This window comes from Sitophilus oryzae, unplaced genomic scaffold (assembly GCF_002938485.1).
Source record: "Sitophilus oryzae breed Bouriz unplaced genomic scaffold, Soryzae_2.0 scaffold_179_pilon_pilon, whole genome shotgun sequence".
Taxonomy (NCBI): domain Eukaryota; kingdom Metazoa; phylum Arthropoda; class Insecta; order Coleoptera; family Curculionidae; genus Sitophilus; species Sitophilus oryzae.
The window spans coordinates 5,092,616-5,112,668 of NW_022146501.1; the positions used below are offsets into that span (position 1 = coordinate 5,092,616).

Below are 20,053 nucleotides of genomic sequence, written 5' to 3' on the forward strand. Positions count from 1 at the left end.
CGGTAAATCGACAAATCGCGGAAACCCGTAAAATGTTAAAAGATAGTTACTATTCAAAATTATTCCTAAATATTTTTAATATACTTTTTACTAAACACATTTTTTATCAGTTTCATTTCATATCTTTTTTCATTTCTTTTGCCTTCATTGAATTTCTTTCAGTGTAATAAACCGGCGATCTCTCACGTACCTCAATTTGAAGGTCACAAAACTTGGTCCCCCTCACTTCAATAGTGCCGACGGTTTTTGTCGCTTCTCTACGATTGTTCTTCTCTGGTTTGCACACTGTTTCTGAGCTACAGGGCTTTTCAAAAATTTTGCAATTTGGGATAGCCCACGTATCTCTGTTATTGTGAATGATATCGATAAGGTGAAAACTGTTTGTTGTAGCATTTTTACGTAGAATACAGTGGCGTAGTCTGTTTTTCTACGAAAAAAATATTTTTGAAAATATGAACTAAAGTTATGTTTTTTCCAGTGGAACACCCACATATTATTTATAAATCATATAATCTGCCTTGCTATGAGCTTCTCAAAAATATATATATATATATATATTACTCTATATTTATTTTCACTACTTACTGCAATATTTAAAAGATATTACTTTCTTATTAGTAGGCCGTGATAGATAACAAAAAAATCAAAATGGTATTTACTAAAATAGTCATACCCATATTAAAATTTTATTTGGGATTGAAATATTTTAGTTTTGAACTGTTAGCACTGAATCTCTTAATATATTTTTCTTTTTTTTTATAACGAGATTTATTATAACGGGATGGGTTTGCAAATATCCGAGGGGTGTCTCACTCGGGTAAAAAATGTACACGTACTGCCAAAATATCTTTCCACTACCAAGCGACTGCCAATGACTACGAAGAAGACTGCCTATGACTGCCATGTAATTATTATAGGAGACTGCCGTAAGACTGCCAATGACTGCCAGCGACTGCCAAGAAAATGTACAGGTAATTCCAATAGTGAGACACCCCTCGCAAATATCTAAAAGCTTGCCTGATAGTATTTTCCAGGTGTTCGACATTGTTTTAGTTGGCATAATACATTTCATATTTCAAAAATCCTCAAATACAGAAATAGAGAATGGACAAATCCGGGAGGCCATCGTATGAGTCCTTTGTTTCCATGATTTGAGAAATAACCATTTATAACCATTAATAAAGGGGTCGCACCACTCTGGCACTTTGTGCCATCGTATCGGTTTTTTAATCGCGGTGCGATCCCTTTAGACACACATTTATTAATACTAATATTATTCTGTAAAACTTAATGGGGTCTAATAAAGAAATTTGAATTTGAATTTGAATTTAACAAAATTCTAATATTTTCAAAGTTGTGAAGGGGAGCCTCATCTTGCTGAAAGTATATTTCACGTAAATTAGCTAAAAGTTCCGGTACGATAGCTTCCAAGATTAAAAATAGCGGTTGAGAGTTAAATTTCTCTGGTATATCGGGTGCGTCTCAAAAGTGGCTCACCCCTATAACATTTTTATTTTTTCAGATAAAAAAACGAAATTTGGTATGTTAGTATAAATAAGACATAAATTAGGATTGATTGACGTATTCAATTGTTTTCGGTCACTTCCTGTTGTGACCTTCCGGAAATGACTACAACTTTTTATTTTTAATGGCACCCTCGGTATTTTTTTACTTTATTCGATAAAAAATGACACTCTGAATCGAATGACATATCATATGTCAAATTTTGACATGTTTGTTTTTAATATAAAACACTAATTTTTAATCAAGGAGCCTTGAAAAAATAGACTTGATTGTCTAATGTTTTTAGTGTCTTGTCCTAGCCGGTTAAAAGATGACCAAATCGTATTTTCAATCATATCTCAATTTTTTCAAATGGGACAAGTGTGGCTCATTAGCATATTTGGAAAAAGCATTTTTTACGAATAATTTGATACCACACACTTGGTATTTCGAGTCAAATTGTCGTTATGAACCGCAGGTTACAATTTCAAATAAACTATATGCGAAAATGTCAAAAGTTGACAAATGATATGTCATTCTATTCAGAGTGTCATTTTCTATCGAATAAAGTAAAAAAATACCAAGAATACCATTTAAAAATCAAAAGTTGTAGTAATTTCCGGTGAAACCGAAAGTGACGGAAAACAATTGGATATGTCAATCAATCCTAATTTATGTCATATACTAACATACCAAATCTCGTTGGTTTATCTGAAAAAATAAAAAAGTTATAGGGGTGAGCCACTTTTGAGACGCACCCGGTATAAAGAATTTATTAGTGGCTCCCAAAATAAAACAAGAGACAGATAGCAGTATATTTTTAATAATTCTTTAATTTCTTTTATTATCAATCAAGGCCTATTAATAAATATGATCTTTTAACAAAAACTTTCAAATGCAGTAAATAGTAAAAAAATAGAGTGATATACATTTTTGACAAGTTTATAGCAAGCCCAATCATATAACTTATAAATATACAGGGTATTTAAGAAAACAACTATAGTTCATATCTTTAAAAATAATTCCTATTAGGTTAACTGTTCTTGAATAAAGCTAACATCCATTAGGTTCCATCAACAATAGATTTGAAGTATATTAAAAGACTTCTAAAAACATTCTTAAAAAATGGCTTACCACACTATTATAAACTCTCTCCAATTGTTCAGGCGTCGAACACATCTCAGTGTATTTATCTTCGGCGTAATCAGCAAGATTTTTATTGATCCTCCCCCTATTGCCCAATCTCATGAACTTAACACCATACTTGATCAGTCTCAGACATACATTGTCAACAGCGGAGTGTGTATGACTGGTTATTAAAACAGTCTTTCCCATCTCTACTAGCAACTGAATCAGGGCTACAATCGTGGCAGTTTTACCCGTACCTGGCATACCTTTGATCAACAAATATTCTTCTGCAGCTATGGCTTTTAGTACTGCCCTCTGTTGGCAGCGATTCAGCCTTTTGAGAATAGGCTTGGCCTTCTGGGCTACCATTTTAGGAATCTTTGGTCGAAATACTGGAGGAGGTCTAGTAAAAAATGAAGTCTCATTAATCTCATAAGAATATTAAAGTAAAATATTGGTCTATTTTACAACTTCATTTTGTTTGTTAAAAGATATCTTTGAATAAAAAGATTAAGGAAGGAACATATCAAAAAACTTAGATCGAACTAAAATGGCCGACTTGAATTCCGGTTTATCAGTGCTGTTCTAATTTTATTCAAAACGTGTAAAAATATGATGTAGGGTAGACTCAATAATTTGTTGTTTTATTTTACGTTGTCAATAAATGTTGGTAGTTATTAAAATTGTTAGAAAAATATAATAATTAGTTAATATTAAGGTTAAGTGAGTTTCATAAATGATCAGTTTATTACACGTTTGTGTATATTATATAGTCACTTACTAGCAAAAAGTTATTCCATTATTTCCCTCGATTTTTGACCGAGATCTACCGCACGCTACACATCCAACTATTTTACAATCTTTTTCGATAAATCGCAATAGTGTCACTGTTAATTTAAGTTCTGCCACAAAAAAATCCTTCTGGATTTACTACCTCGAAACAACTACCAGTTGTAGAATAAATAATAAATAACATAAAATAAGCTCAGTAAAGACTAACAATTCCACAACACTTCAAATCAATGTCAAATGACTCGTCATGCAGAACTGCCAAGTATCCCCACCCTAGGGCCCGACCTCCGTCGACCATGCATGAATACATAGCCATTATACTCCTTTCTTAATCTTTTTATTCAAAGAAGTTTATGAATATAAAGCTTCATTCAGAACCTTGCAAATAGTGAAATAAATTAGTGGTTTCAGTTGGCGTAGAAGTTTGTTCATCTAATTTCAAAGTAAGCATTCAGAACATCAAAATTAGTGGTAGGAATTTTCAATTAGTCGAAAAAGTTAATAAACTTTTCCACTAATTATATTTCAAAATTTGCGACGAATATCATTTTGGTCTTTGATGATCATCCGTCAAGACAAAATTTCGTTAGACATCAAAAGTTTATTGTTTTATAAGCTAAATATTGGGCTTTCTCTATGAATACAACTGACTACTGGAAGCTGTTGCTAGGTTATTTTATTAATTTTAAGTTTTTTAGACATTATGAATGATCCTAAACTAAAAAGTATAAAGTGTAATAATTGAAACCACTAATTTATCCCACTAATTGCGAGCTTCTGAATGAGAAGCTTAACTTATTCCTCTAATTTCGAGGTTCTGAATGAGGCTTTAATATAAAAACGATGCTAACCAAAATTACAAATAAATCTAACAATTCTGTACCCACCTGTCAATTATAATATGCCTAAGTTTATTTGCTTGTTCAGTCGTTCCTAATAATAAGTTTAAACTGGCCATATTAGAAGTTAATACTGAAGTAGATTCATATGAATCGAGAAAAAAACGTTGATTTTCGTATTTCTTTCTCAAATCTCTGAAACAAAATAAAATTTTGCATGAATCTTTTTATGCAGCGTACTCAAGAAAATTTGCCGCATATGGAAAATTATTTCTATGAATTCTAAATATCAATAAAGGCGAGTAGGGTCTTGGCGAGTGGTGTAAAAATGAGATACACCATATTTAGGTAAAAAACGAGACATTTAAATAAAACTACTGAAAACTTTGCAACAGAGGAACATTGCAGCAATAATAACATTGCAACAGAGACACCTTAGACAACTGTTAAGAATCAAATGGCAACAACATCTCAAATCTACAAAAATGGTCCCACAAAGCTAGCTGCTGAATTCACACAATAGATCTATAAGGTCGCGGTGATTAAGTCCCCTCCTAGCTGCTGAAATCATGATTACTAAATCCCGTTTAAGATGGGTTGGTCACGTATGGAGGATGCAAGAAAACCGTCTACCGAAATCTCTTCTTTACGGTAAGCTTGTAGACGGTAAGAGGAAACCGGGTCGACAAGTCAAAAGATACAAGGATATTTCCCATGAAAACTTGAAGGGGATAAGCATGCAGAACCAGTGTGAGGAAGCAGCGCACAACAGAACGCAATGGAGAAGAATTGTAAACTCAGTTAACAACGATAACCAAAAAGTAAAGAGACAACAAAGTAATAAAGATTTTTAAATGTCCGAATTGCGGAAGAGCCATATCTATTTAATCCTATTTTGATAAAATTCAGAGACTCTGTTTTGAAAAAAAAAATGAAAAACTTAAAATATATATTTTAAGACACACTGTACATTTTTCAAGCTTACCTTTCCAGGGTTACAACTATAGAGTTAACCGTTAATTCAGTTACAAAACCCGAGGCAACAGCGGGTCTGGATTCGGTACTGGCCACGATATAGCTACTATCCACGATACCGCTACTTAAAAAGTTGCCGTTCTGTTCAGAAAATCCATTTTCTTGAGAAAAATCGGTGAACGTGTGGCTATACAGTCCATTAGGTTCGGGTTTCACATTTACGAGTTTAAGATTTATCAAGCACTTACCTTTCTTCTTCCTAAAAAAGTTTGAATAAGGCCATTAATAAATAAAAGTCTGTGATACGTATTGTTTTAATATAAACGTAAAAATATTTTGTATATGAAGCTTTTTTGGCTTATCTCTATTATCCTCTTCAATTTAATCTTAATTTTGTTTAATTTATATTGATGCTGTGCGCTACTGTTGTATATTGAGTTTTTCATTATTTTTATGTATCAGTATACAGGGTGTCCCAGGCTGAGCGTGCATTAGAAGTTTCTAGAGAACTACAATATCTAGATTGGAGATTTTTTGCACATTATTGTTTCACAACGAGATCTATCGATTAAAAATATTTTTAATATGGCAGCACTTCCGGAAATACCGGAAGTTTACAGCAACTTTCTTATTTTAAATGGGTGCCCCCATTTTTTATTACATACTTAAATTCTCTGTAAAATGTTATGAATTTTGATTTCAAACACTCTATACCTAACATTAACCGTTTTTGAGAAAAAAAAAACATTTAAGATTCTTGGAGGAAAAAACTGCCTGTCAATAAAATCTGTATAGCCTAAACGACAAAACCTTTTCACTAGTGAAATAAAAAAGTGGGTTTCCATTTGAAAAGAATGATTTATGATAATTTTTTAATGGCTCAATTCCATGACAGCTATGGCGAATATTATATATATAATAATAATCGCAAACAGGCAGTTTTTTTCCTCCAAAAATTTTAAATATTTTTTTCTCAAAAACGGTTAATGTTAGATATAGAGTGTTTAATATCAAAATTCATAAAATTTTACAGAGAATTTAATTATGTAATAAAAAAATGGGGGTACCCATTTAAAATAAGAAAATTGCTGTCGACTTCCGGTATTTCCGGAAGTGCCGCAATATTGAAAATAGTATTAATCGATAGATCTCATTGTGAAACAGTAATGTGCAAAAAATCTCCGAGCTAGATATTATAGTTCTCTAAAAAATTCTAATGTACACTCAGCCTGGGACACCCTGTACACTAAACCACACCACACACAAGTTCGTTTTCAGTGCAATTTATTAAGATAATACGATGGAAAGGAAAATTTGTATCTGGTTATAATATAACAGTATAAATAAAATTTAAAAAACTCAAAAGCAAAAAAACCCAAGGCAAATGAACTAAAAAAAATAATATACAGAATGTCCCATTTAAAAAAAATAAGTGTAGTAATAATATAATAAGTAATAATAATAGTTGTAATAACAGTGCTTAAAGTATTAAAAAATGTTTTTACTTTTTTAAAGTTTGATGCCCTCTAACGGACAAACGAAGCACTTTTGTATAGAGGTAAATTGTGCCCAATGACATTTTGATTCCAAAAATAGGTACCAGTTAGTTCTATGTCCACGAAATATTGGGACACCCTGTATATGGTGAAAAAGGAGAGTACAGTGTTGTCAGGTTGCTGCTTTATTACTAATCTTTTTTTTAACTAATTTTTAGGATTTAAAAGAATCAAGATTGATTTAAATATAATTACATTTCTGTAACCGAGAAGAAAACTATGTTGAGTCCAAAATTGGGATATTTGAGACATTCCAAAAAATGTTGGTGTAATTTATTTAAAAAACTGTTTTACATTTCATTTAAGTTCAAAATAAGTTAGTCATATGCCAAATATTACAATCATACATTTAAAAATAACTGAGTAATTAGGAAATAACTTTCAAAAAAGAACTTTAAATTCGTTTTTCTCAAAACTGTGTTTTTTGACTTACATTTATGTAGTTTGCTTCTGGGGTACAGATTTGTTTTTCAAAAAAGTCACTTACCTCTCACTAGGAGAAAGAGTGTAGATATCTTTCATCTGTTTGGAGTCTTCTCTATTAGACATTTCCAAAACTAGTAACGAACTCCAATGCATGAAATAATCCACGTGAACCTGAGTTATAACGTCACTCACTTCGTCTGCCACACTTTGTAGATATGGAAATCTAGAAAGGTCTTCCTTAAAATATCTAAAAAAAAGAATTCTTTACAGAAAATCTATAAAATATGTATGGTTTATACTAAGAGCTGGCAAAAGGTTAGTTTTGGGTCGAGTCAAAGGGTCGAGATTTCCATATGTAAGAAGATTACAATGCATTTCTAATGTACTGAACAAAGAGAAAACAGTAAAAACGTTGCCAAACGTATGAAATAAACCGAGAAACTGTGCACATTGCTAAGATACGTGGATGGGGATATAGCAGATTCGTTTAGCCTCACGATTTAATTACGTCTTGTGATGCTTTATTTGTTTATTTATTAACGAGTCATTGTAATTTTCCCTTTAGCTTGTAAATTTTAAGTGCAAGTTAGAAACACTTGCACTTTTGGTAAAAATAAATGGAATTGAGTTGGTGTTCGACAGTGGTCGCGCTATTAGAACTCTGAATTCAAAAATCGATATCTCGAAATACATTAGAAATAATGGATTGTAGTTATTTTTTTCAAAAACTTTCTTAATATTTCTGCTATATTTTCTTCGCAGACAGTATGTGAAAATCTTTATAAATAAAAAAGTTACACGATTGCTGTAAATTGCTATGCACTAAAATTAAATGGATGGGTTTTTTAAAATTTTTAAATGGAAAAAACAAGCCTATCGAATTCTTCTTATTTAAACATCTTGTTAAAGATCCGAATTGCAAAAAAAAAGAAGTTTCAATATCTAATGTGGTTCTTGAGATATCGCGTGTTATGTGTTAAAAACTTGAGTTTTTAAATTATCGCGATTACTGACGTTTTCTCGTTAAAAAAATGGACACCTTAACGATATCCTTATAATTCCATTTCAGATGCTCAGAAACATATCTAATGATTTTATCTAGTTATCTTCTCGAAAAAAATATATTTTAAAAATAAGCGGTTTGCGATCGTGACTTTACTTTACTTGATAGAGAAAAGCGTACCGGAGAAATGTGGCAACGCCGCAACAGCACACCGTCGCATTTCTCTCATTCCGACTTAATAAGATCATATAGCATTGGAATACATAACTGCGCTATCACTATCATTTCTATTTGCAGCATTGTCAAACTATTCGAAATTATCAGGATAATAAACTATGCAGTTATTAGAAAACTTATACTGCTACATAATAATAGAAGAAATATATTAAAGAAAAAAATATTTCACCTGGCATGAGCTACACAAACAACATTATAAGGACAATTGGCGCAAGACTTGTGGTTTATAGGTTCAGGTATTTCGTGAGGTTCTACGAAAATCTGCTCTCCTTGATCTTTTGTTACTTTGGGACGTTTAGACAAATAATACGCCATTTCGTTACGTAGGATCATTAAACCATTTTTTTCGGCTTCTGTAGGTGGTATTTCTTTGAGAGTTCCTTCCCTAAAAATATTAGTAACATAAATACGAGCACTTGATAAAAAACTTGAAAAAGAAACACGCAATGTTCAAAAAATACAAATAACAGAAAAATGTTTTTTTAATCTGAGGTGTCACCATCGAGACAAAGAGAAGGCTAATATCTAATCTGTCTTACCTAACAGAATAAAGAAACATTATATCTAGACGGAGCTTAAGAGTCCATTTCACTAGTCCGAAAAAGTAACAAAATAACCGTTCGGTATTTAACGTTTTATGTAAAACTGGCTAGGTATTTTTACACAAATGAAGAAGGAAATTAAAGATAAAGGATTATACTATATCCGTATTGTAGCACATTTTTAGACAACTTCTTTATTTTTAAGATTTTGATGGTCAACATCAACAAAATATTCCTTATGTTAGGACTAAATTTTCTCGAAAATAAAGACATAATTTAAAATTCCGTTACAATACGGAAATAGATTGAAGCTTTGTGATTACAGTGATATATAATTTATATGGTTTTATAACAAATTGCTCGCTATTTTATGGCAAATGCTGAAGCTCTGCAAACCTTAATCAAGCCTTAATCAAAGCACGTGTGTTTGGAATTTTGGGTGTGGCTTAACACGACAGGATCGGGCCAAGCCTTAGGTAGATTTCTGAAATATACACGGTGGTCCGAACTGTATTCCGGAAACTTCGGCCGCATATTCTGCAGATTAAAATAAGTAAAAAAGTTCATATAAATGCTTAGTTTTAGAGATGGTGTAGAAGTTTCATTTTTATTTCGATTTTTTCCAAATAATTTATGAAGTAACGTCAATATTTGGATGAAAATTGGTGTCTGGTAGTTTTTGGGCATGAAAAATTTGATTTTCATGTCAATATGACTCCTACTTGTAGAAGGTGCCACCTACATATGCTTTAACTCTTTCAGGGTCAGTGGTATATAAATGTACCTGATCAAAAATTGATTCAATGGGGTAATGGTCCAAAAAATATACTACTTATTCAAAAGCTGGTAACTTGTTGCTCAGTGGTTTCATTTGTGGACCAACAACATTTATCGCGTGTCTAATCGTGTATTTTTAATGTTACATTAGCCAGTGCGCCGCTCTCACACTCAGGCGTATTCTAGGTTAGACGATGACAGAAAAAAAGCAGGTGGATCATACCAATCTATTTATTTTACTAAAAAAAGTTTCTAATCAATTTTTAAGTTAACTATGGATGGGTTTAAATATAAATCCGTCATGCGTCGTCTCTTGTTGTTTTTAACCAGTTTTATTGGTTTATTTCAAAAATGACAGATGGTATTTCAATTTTATTGGTTTGACGGAACGATGAAATACAAACGGACGCCGATATATATGAACTCGCCTTTAGTTTTGACGCTTGTCAAAGTCTTGCCAAATTAGAGGTTATAATTTTGCAGTCAACTTTTGTCATTTTTGTCAAATACCCTGCGTGTTTGAAGATGGCGCATTTTGATTCGTGTTATGACGTGTGTTTTGTGTCTTTTGAAGTTAAGTGAAGGAAAAATCGAGTGAGGGTTAATCACTAGACCTTACAGATCCATTGAGTCACAGTTTATGGAATAATACTCGCTTCATACCAGGCCCAAAGTCTTTGATACACCCCAATAAAGAGGGACCATCATATAAAGTTCGTTCTACCATCTCGTCGTCAGATAAGTATCTCGAATATGGTACGAAGGACCATACTAAACACACTCAGTGAAACTGGAGTAGCTGTAAAATATCTACATCACACGATCGTAAATAATGGATTTTAGTACTGCACAAGAAAAATAATGCCAAAGGTACTGGTTTAAAAATTAAGATTAAAGTTAATTAACCAACCTTTAAGGTACCCATAAAATTTGGTAAGTGTTATTAATAATAAAATAGTTTGTTTTATTTATGTTGTTTTATTTATTCCTGCGGAATATTACAAATTTGTATTTGTACATAAGTTATATTGATAAATATAATCATAAATGCGGGAAGCTTCATAAAGCTTGAAAGTTCGCTCCTTTCCTAGCTAGATTATTTGCTTTTCATTGCCTTCTATCCCTTGGTGAGCAGGCAACCAGTGTATGTGGTGTCTTGTTCTTGTTTGTTTAATTTATTAAGCACATACCATTCTTTTATTAAATTCGAATAACTCGATTACATTTTTTGAGTTTTATACAGCTTTTTCACAATATTTTGAAGTAATCACTTGTCAGTAAAATTTTAAATATAATAATTTCCTAAGCTATGCGTTCGCAGTTGTACCAACTTATTTCTTTGTAAAATACTAATAAACTACTTTGGTTAAAATGACAGACACATCTATCACTGTCAAGGATCTTCTGTTGGACAGACTATACTTATTCAAAGCTGGTAACTTGTTATGGTCAGTGGTTTCAACTGTGGACCAACAACATTTATCACGTGTCTAATCGTGTATTTTTTAATGTTACATTAGCCAGTGCGCCGCTCTCACACTCAGGCGTATTCTAGGTTAGAAAATCGCTACACTGGGAGTTGGATTAATGATTCGGTGTGTTTTTAGTGATCATAAAGGTAAGCAAATGTGATGTTATTATTAAGGTTCGTAGTCTAGATATGTTGCAGTAACCCATTATTACTTATTAACTTGTGAAAGAATCGTTGTCAGTTTTGCTTTGGTAAAATGTTTCAATAAATATTATGATATTAACATGTACCACCGCCCTGTGACGCATTAAGTTTGTTGCTAAAGTCTCTAGTTTTCTTTGTACAGATAAAATGGATCATTTGCCGTTCAAATTAGTGGAGAATGTTATACGATGAGCTCATGGAGAGCATAAAAGACATTCCATCTGATGTAGATTCGGTTGTTGACGTCTCTGAGGAAGAAACAGATATGATGGATAATACTCAAGATATAATTATTATGGAACCTAATCTGGAAACTGATAGTGAAGATGACCCAGAGGATGATTTACCCCTCTCAGTTTTGCAGTCCCAATTAAGAGCCTCCTCCTCCTGCAACGTAGGTGACAGTCGTGATTGGTCAAAAACTATGCTTCCCGAGAAACCAGGTGATTTTGTTGACGACTTTGGAATAACCGATATTGTAATGAATATGGACACCCTAACACCTGGAAAGCTTTTCCAGTTATTCTTCACAGATGAACTTTTGGATTTCATTGTTTTCCAAACCAATTTGTACAGCAAACAGACTTCTACAGCGCCAAAAATTATAACTCGTCAGGAATATGAATTAATATGTATTCACGTTGCTGCTCAGTGGTACTAAAATTGAACCACCAATTTTCTGTGAAAAAAAAATCATTTTAATATTCTCTTAGATTTTATATAACTAGAATTCTTTTCTGTTCTTAGAAAAAAAGTTAAGATAAATGATTTTTTATTCGCTGCCCCTCTAGACCTTTTTTGTAGATAAATCTCCTGCCCCTGAAAGACCTTTTTTGTAGATAAATCTCCTGCCCCTGAAAGAGTTAACTGGTTTGAAGAGTAATAACTTTTCGTTCGTACCTGTATAAAACTACTGAGTAAAAAAATATACATTTACAACTCTTTCTACATAATAAAGGTCTCTTGGTAAAAATCGCTACGAGTAATGGTTCTCGAGATATTAGAAATTGAAATTATCAATACCTGTCATCATTGACGAATTAAACATATGTTAACTAAATAGTTATTAGACTGAAATCTTAAACTTGAAATCTTTTTGTGCGAAAAGTTCAACAGAAACTGTTTAATCATCATTTTTTCGCAGAAAATTTATGATTAATTTAAAAAAATAAAAATTTATTATTTCAGTCAAATAACTCTATTCAAAAGTGTTATTATTTTTGTCAATAATGACATGTATTGACTATTTCCATTTTAAATATCTTGAGAACGGTTGCTCGTAGCGATTTTACTAAGAAACATTTTTACGAAAAGTCATGGAAAGTGCATTCATTAGTCGCTACCATGTGAACTAGGTCTGTCGAAAAAGTTACTCTTCAATACAGTCAAATTCATGTAGGTGGCGCCCCAAATCAAATAGGGGTCAATTTGACATCAAAATCAAATTTTTCGTGTTACAAAACTCCCAGACACCAATTTTCATCCAAATATTGTCAAAACATATATTTGGTAATAAATATAAAATGGAATGCCCCATTGGTCGCACTGCAAGCACACCAATGGACTCACGCACAAAAACGAATCAATCAAAGAAACGCGATATAGTATCGTCTTTGTCAATCACGCTAACATTTTAGAATAAGTAGGAGGAGCGCAGGCAGATGATTAGACCGGTCCTTTAAAAACCTACGTCTGCGGTAAAAATTTACGTTTTTAATGTAAAAATTATAGCGCGCGTGTCGATTCTAACTTCATCAAGCGATGAATCACTCCCAAACATTCGTGTCGTTTACTCTAAGAGACATTTTATACGTAAAAAGTCATGGAAATGCATATTTTTTTAGTCAGTAGTTTTATACAGGTACCGTCGAAAAGTTATTACTCTTCAATACAGTCAAAACGCATGTAGGTGGCGCCCCCTACAAATAGGGGTCATTTTGACATCAAAATCAAATTTTTCGTGTTACAAAACTCCCAGACACCAATTTTCATCCAAATATTGAGGTTATTTGAGAAATTATTTAGAAAAAATCGAAATAAAAATGAAACTTCTACACCCAGAATCTCCGAAAGTAAGTATTTTAGGACATACATTTATACGAACTTTTTTACTTATTTTTATCTGCAAAATATGCTGCCAAAGTTCCCGGAATACAGTTCAGACCACCTTGTATATTTCCTTCGGCCACACACCCGCTTTACCCGACCCCTGAGAGCAACCCGAAAGTACAGCGTAATAGCAGAGTACCTAAACCGACGAGTAGCGACAGTCTCGTTTTCAATTTTCTTTGCGGCTGCGCGAAATAAGTAGGTTATCTGTCATACGAAGAAGCGAAGTTGCCACCGTTGCCATTTATCAAATATCTCTATATACTTTATTTCAAGTACACCTCAGGCAACGAATCGTTTTTTTAATTATTTATTAGCAGTAAGATATTTTATACATTCAAATTTAGAAATAAGGATAAAACAAAACAAAAAAGATATGTATAAAACTTTATAATTAACTCCATTTCAAATTGTGAGCAGTGTATACCATGTTTATAGGACCACTTCATAAGTTGAGCAGTTAAATACGTAGTATATCTGTCAAACACGTCAAAAGAGAGAGAAAGAAAATTTGGTCCCACCACATCAAAAGAGCCGACGGTTTCTGTCGCTACTCGGCGATCTACGTACTCTGGTAATAGACTCTTAATAGTAACTATTATTTACAGGGGTGCTTAGTATTAATAAAATTATAAAATAACTTACTTCAAATATAGAAGTAATCCTGATGAGACTTTGTAGCCCAGTTTGTTCATCATCAGGATATACAATAAGACCTGCCCCCTATGTTCAACAGACACTGATGCTCTTCCTGTTTTAACTTCAAGGGGCATAACTTTATTTCCATATTTTATTGTTACATCTACCTTGCCTGTTTCAAGAAACAACGGAATATTTTAAATTTTAATATAACTTTTAACAAGAAAAATATATTTTAAAATTTAAAAAAATGTTGAATAAAAAAAATAACTTTGTCTTCAATAAAAATTAAAGCAATATTTTATTGTTATTTTTTTAGGTTTATTAAAAAAAACGGCGTCCAGTTGGCTTGGAAATGACAATTGATGATATTCCCCATGCAATTTTACATATAAAATGACAGCGATCTTCATTTCATAGCCATCGCTGACGTCGTTTTTATTCAATCATATTGTATTACTATTCTATTTTCACTTCTATAGGTATATTGAATATAAATGAGAGAGCTTCACAATATGCATTGTTGCCAGTTGCTTTGACCAATGAACGAGAATCGTATCATGTAATTATGTTCTTCATGTTCATGATATTGCATTTAAAATATGGTACAACACAATTAAAATACCTATTTAAACAATTTGATCGAAAAAAACAGCGTCTTGGTACTTTTATTCAATGGTTTAACAAGAAAAAAACAGAAACTAAAAACTGATCTTTATTTTTGTAATTAATATTTATTAACATATATACTTACCCTTCCATCCCAAATCTGGACACCAAATATTTTCTTCAATATCCTCTATTTTTGAAATGGTACCTTTCCAATCACCCTTTTTCGGTGGAGCAGCAGGGAATTTGGTACGTCCCTCGATATATTTGTCTAAAAACTCACGGATCTTTGGAATGTAGAAGTAAAAGTCTTCCTTTATGGCCTCAAATTTGTCTCCACTGGCATAGATGTCCTTGATCTACAAACGATACCGCTAAATAAAATGTATAAAAAAATATATTTCCTTTTTTTAACTGTAAAATATTATTAATTTTCTATTAATCTCAATTTTATAGACAAACTACAAATCCGTTATACCACAAACTAATTTTCGATTTATTTGGTGCTTCTAATCTAATATCTAATCGTTTAGTTACAATAATCCGTGTCGTATGTGGTGAATAACCCTGTATACACGTGTGGCAAAATTTCATTAGCAATAGGAGGTTTTAAATGAGATAAAAAAAGATGGTAAGGTGCAAAATACACTGCAGTACAACAGAGACGGATAAAGTGTCTTTTCCCTACCATTGTATAGGGGAAGTGATCATAGAAGTGATACGACGAGAGAGCCTCTGCGTGAGGGGGCGGGTCTTTAAGACGCTTGTGTGGGGGCTACCGGCTACTAATAGAATAGAATCGAAAAAATAGAAATGGGTAAGGGGGAAAACGAAGGACAGTGTAGCCATTCTGTTAAATCAAAATTATGTTGGCTTATCCTAAATCCCGAATCTTCTAATCCCATTATATTGCCTACTTAATGAAATATTAAATAAAGTACAAAACAATTTTAAGAATGTGTTCTCTAGGCACATAACAACTTCTTTCTAAAACAAAAAGTAACATGCAGAACTTTGAAAATAATTTCTAAAATAGCAAGTGCAATTCTATGAAATGGCAATACTGTACGATCTTCCTTCCAGTCGCCCCGACACCGACCGGTCGGTCGGCGGCGGCGGTGACAAAGGAATTAGGCCCAAAAAACTTTATAAAGGAGTAGCTGAACAGGGTTGCCGGGTTTGTTAGATTATAATTCCATACGAGAACAAAATTATCCGTAGATCTCCAACAAAAATCAAAAGAAAATAAAATATAATATTTAAGTCTAAAATTAGCTTTCCTATGTGTCGTAATACTAGATCACTCAAATAAAATACAAATATAATAAATATAACAAGAATTAGAAATAGCTAGGTATATTATATTCAGTGCGAGATTCTGAATCATACGTTCTGCTCGCCTGGGGTAGTTTTGTTTTAAAGTTCGACATTTCGTGATTTAGAGGTTTGGCAATTTCAAGGCCACGCTTTTGATTGGAAAATTTTGAGGTTTGCATAGGAGAATGGGATGGGACAGTGATTTCCCCAGTATGGTCTTGGGAGATAAGCTAAGGCTCGCGTGGGCAGGGGCACGTCGCTGCGTGACATTAGGGAAGTGGCAGGTAATATTGGTTAAATACAGCACAAAACAGGGAGACATGGAAAAGGATAGGAGAGACCTATATCCAGGAGTGGATGAATCCGGGTTGAGGAAAAGGTATATTATTTAATATTAAAAAAAATATATTGAATTAAACAATATTAATATATTAATAAAAACTATAACAAGTAGGGATAGCAGTCACTTTTTACCTTTGTACAAATTTTGATCAGTGATATCTAAAATTAATTTCATTTCAATGGGAAAGCTGTAGCTACTCTCAACTCTTTTTTCATATTAATATATTTTTTTGACAGGAAAAGCACTAAAATATTTATCCGTATTCAGTTTGTTTCTTAACTTATATTTTGTTTTTTGTTTATATTTTTTTTGGGGAAAATATGGATTCAAATTTAGTAGATGAATGAAACAAAATCTTTTCAAAAGATATCAACTTCTTCAGGCATATCGCCAATACCGCGCCTAATAAAGAGTAATAAGGATTTGTAACTCTACAACTAGACAGAACGATGACCTATGATTACTAAATAAAATTTAATAAACAATAATAAATTCAGATTAGACTAAAGACGCAGTTGAACGTATCGTTAGATTTTTGTTTAAAGCCGGAGTCTCATGCATCCGAAATCCGATGGTACGACATCCGAAATTTGAAGTTATAGTGTGAAATAAAAAAGCCTGTTACATATATCCGAAAGTTCGTTCCGAAATTTGACAGTTTTGACATTTAGACCTGTCATTCCTATGTATTATTATTATGTATTATTCCATGTATTATTGGAGAAACACATAAAAATAACTTCCTCGCCAAATATCCCGAAATTGCCCACTTCCCACTAAACTTGATTTTAAAAACCAATGTTTTCAAAAAAAGTGAGGTTAAAAAACACACGATATTGTACAAAAGTTAAACAAAATTTAACTTTATACGACGTCGGACGATTAGTTAAAAATATCGGATAAAAATTGATGTCAAAATATTTCGACCAATAGGAGCACCGTTGGATCGTCGTGTCATCGGATTTCGGATGCATGAGACTCCGGCTTTAATCGGTAAATCGGTAGCATACAGACGAAACAGGTAGACCTGGCAACTCTGTGATGGACTGACATGATGGCGTTTTGCGGTGGCGCGGGAAGGGGAATAAAATATTGGAGATAAAGGGCAGGTGGATGGGTATCATGGGTGGACGGGAGGCGGCGGAATTTCCAAATCTTATTGGAGTTTGTCTAACTCGACAGTCGTAGTGGAAGTGGGAACGGGGAAGTTGTTGTCCATCTCTGTTTAAGCTTAGACTTTTTATAGGCGTTTCATTCCAATGCATGTAATTCCTATGCCTAGATATCCTATTACCGGACCTGTATTACTCTTACTAGAAGAAATTGAGTTGTAAAAAGGAAAAGTTACATGCTCAATTTTGTAATATTGATTTTATTGTAATAATTATGTGGATAATAATATAAAAAATAAGTAAATAAATAAATCACAAAACAAAATCATGCAAACCTTACTGAGTTAAGTTGATACAATATATCTTCTGCACATTTTTCTATATCTTTAAGCTGGTATATATTTTTGACAAGAACCTCCTGAAGAAGACCATGCACCATATATCCAATAATCATAAATCTGTTTGTTGGATCATAGCCACGATACCTTTCAGCAAAAATAAGTTTTCTTTTGCAGAAAATGGCATCTAAAAACAATGTAAAATAAATAGGCATTTTGTGTTTATTTTAATAAATTATATTTATTATTCTTACTTGATATACTGGAAGCAGAAAAAAGAAAATCAGGGTCATAAACCAATAAACCGTTTTTATTATCCAACAACCATTCATTTTCTGCAGTTTTTTTAGCTGATATATTAACAGTATCTCCAATATTGAGCTTAGTATCAATCCTAAAAAACATTTTGTAATTTAATGAAAAAAATGATCTAACTTACTTTACCAGATACTTCTAAGTCTACAGATTGCTTTTTCATTAGAACTTGTTGATTTCACTGTAAGAATTACATCAAAGTTTTCTCTATCAACATTTACTACTTTACAATGCTGTAAATTTGATAAGTCCAAGTTATAATTATCAAACTAAAAACAAGATATTATATTTAATTTTTTGTACAATAGGTACACTGAAAAATCACCAACCATATCACCATCCCAACTATCATCAAAATCAACATTAATCAGATCAACATTTTCTTTGTTGTTTAATTTAATCTCTGGGCCGGAAACTGTAGATATTTTCTTTTCACAAGATGAAAAATCTAACTTTCCTCTGACTTTTCCAGTTGGAGAGAAAACTGTAGTATTAGAAATTTTGTTTGGGGTCGTTTCATTCTTAGTTTGTGCTTTTTTTCCACTACTATCACTCTGCCCCTTCTTACTAGGCGTAATTCTAACAAAGTTCTTTAAAATTTCTACATTAAACTCATTCAAATTACTAGGAGACCTAGTGAATATCTTTTTAGGAGTTTTTTTGCTGCTTGATTTTTCCCCATTATTTTTCTTTGACGAATTTGCGTTTGGAGATTTTTTGGAACTGGTAGATGGTACAGTTTTGATTTGTTTCTCGGGAGTTGACAGTATATGTATATTTTTACTTAGAGAAGCAGCTTGTACATCAAATTTGTTTGATTCTTCTTTATCTGGACAACTAAAATAGCAATACACTATTCAAAACTGTAACAATTAAAAAAAAGACAATGTACTTACTTTTCTAAATCTTCTTCTATAGAATTATATGTTTTTAAGGCACTGGTTGATAATAGGTCTTTTATATTCTTTAGCATTAAACCTGACTCTGAAGAATTGATTCCAGATGTTGATGGTTTTGTGCAATTACTATCGTTAGTATCTTTCATACTTAAGCCTGAATAAAGGATACATTTAAGTTAGTATATATAAACCCTAAAAATATATATGTTTTGTACCTGATTTTTCTTCGCAGTATACTTTCTTTAAAGGTGGACTAATACTTGAGCTTCCATTGTATTTTCTTTTATTCAAAGACTGTTGTTTTATCTCTAACTTATCTACACTATCATCATCAGAGTCTAGAACTATTATATCACCAACTACTTTAGACTCGACTTTTTTAATTATATCTACTCTCTTCGTAGATTGTACAGCGAAATAAGACGATATTTTTTTACAGCCCTAAAATAACAAAATTAAAAGTGAAGAAACTTGTAATTTCTATATTTACTTACATGAGAAGCTTTAGATTTAGCTGCTGTCTTTTTCATTATTCTTCTTGTAGACAAAATACTATCCTAAACTGAATTAATGCATAATTTTAAACATTTAATTCTAGAGTTTTAAATTTTAAATTCAATTTCTTAGGGTATTTAAATTATGATTAAATTTGAGGTTATCCGTAATGTTATTGTCAAAAATTGGCGGGTAAAATTTTTTGAACAAGGTTGTCAGTTCTAGTTAAATAAATAATATTAAAAAACTTACATAAAATATTGCTAATTCTATATACTGAACTAAATTTTATTAACATTATTATGTATATTTTCATATTTTCCCAATATATCCGATTTTAAACGGATCGGAAAATTATAAAAATAATTACTATAAAAATTACATGCGCAACGTCGCATATTTTGGTAAAATAGAAAGTGACATT

At 32.1% G+C, this 20,053-nt stretch overlaps 1 protein-coding gene across 1 annotated transcript in view; it reads right to left on the minus strand.

Annotated features, from left to right (window-relative positions):
- The window catches only part of LOC115882846 (DNA replication ATP-dependent helicase/nuclease DNA2), a 32,027-nt gene extending 12,238 nt beyond the window's left edge, over positions 1 to 19,789 (minus strand). Inside the window, exons 1-14 of the mRNA XM_030901095.1 lie at positions 19,629 to 19,789; positions 19,350 to 19,575; positions 19,132 to 19,288; positions 18,565 to 19,072; positions 18,365 to 18,504; positions 18,175 to 18,314; positions 17,923 to 18,107; positions 14,956 to 15,169; positions 14,208 to 14,373; positions 8,629 to 8,844; positions 7,281 to 7,466; positions 5,248 to 5,496; positions 4,311 to 4,457; positions 2,602 to 3,034 (exon numbers count right to left, since the gene is read on the minus strand). Coding sequence (XP_030756955.1) covers positions 2,602 to 3,034; positions 4,311 to 4,457; positions 5,248 to 5,496; positions 7,281 to 7,466; positions 8,629 to 8,844; positions 14,208 to 14,373; positions 14,956 to 15,169; positions 17,923 to 18,107; positions 18,175 to 18,314; positions 18,365 to 18,504; positions 18,565 to 19,072; positions 19,132 to 19,288; positions 19,350 to 19,575; positions 19,629 to 19,664 — 3,003 coding nt within the window. The 5' untranslated portion in view covers positions 19,665 to 19,789. The remainder of the gene's footprint in view (positions 1 to 2,601; positions 3,035 to 4,310; positions 4,458 to 5,247; positions 5,497 to 7,280; positions 7,467 to 8,628; positions 8,845 to 14,207; positions 14,374 to 14,955; positions 15,170 to 17,922; positions 18,108 to 18,174; positions 18,315 to 18,364; positions 18,505 to 18,564; positions 19,073 to 19,131; positions 19,289 to 19,349; positions 19,576 to 19,628) is intronic.
- Positions 19,790 to 20,053: the final 264 nt, after the last annotated feature.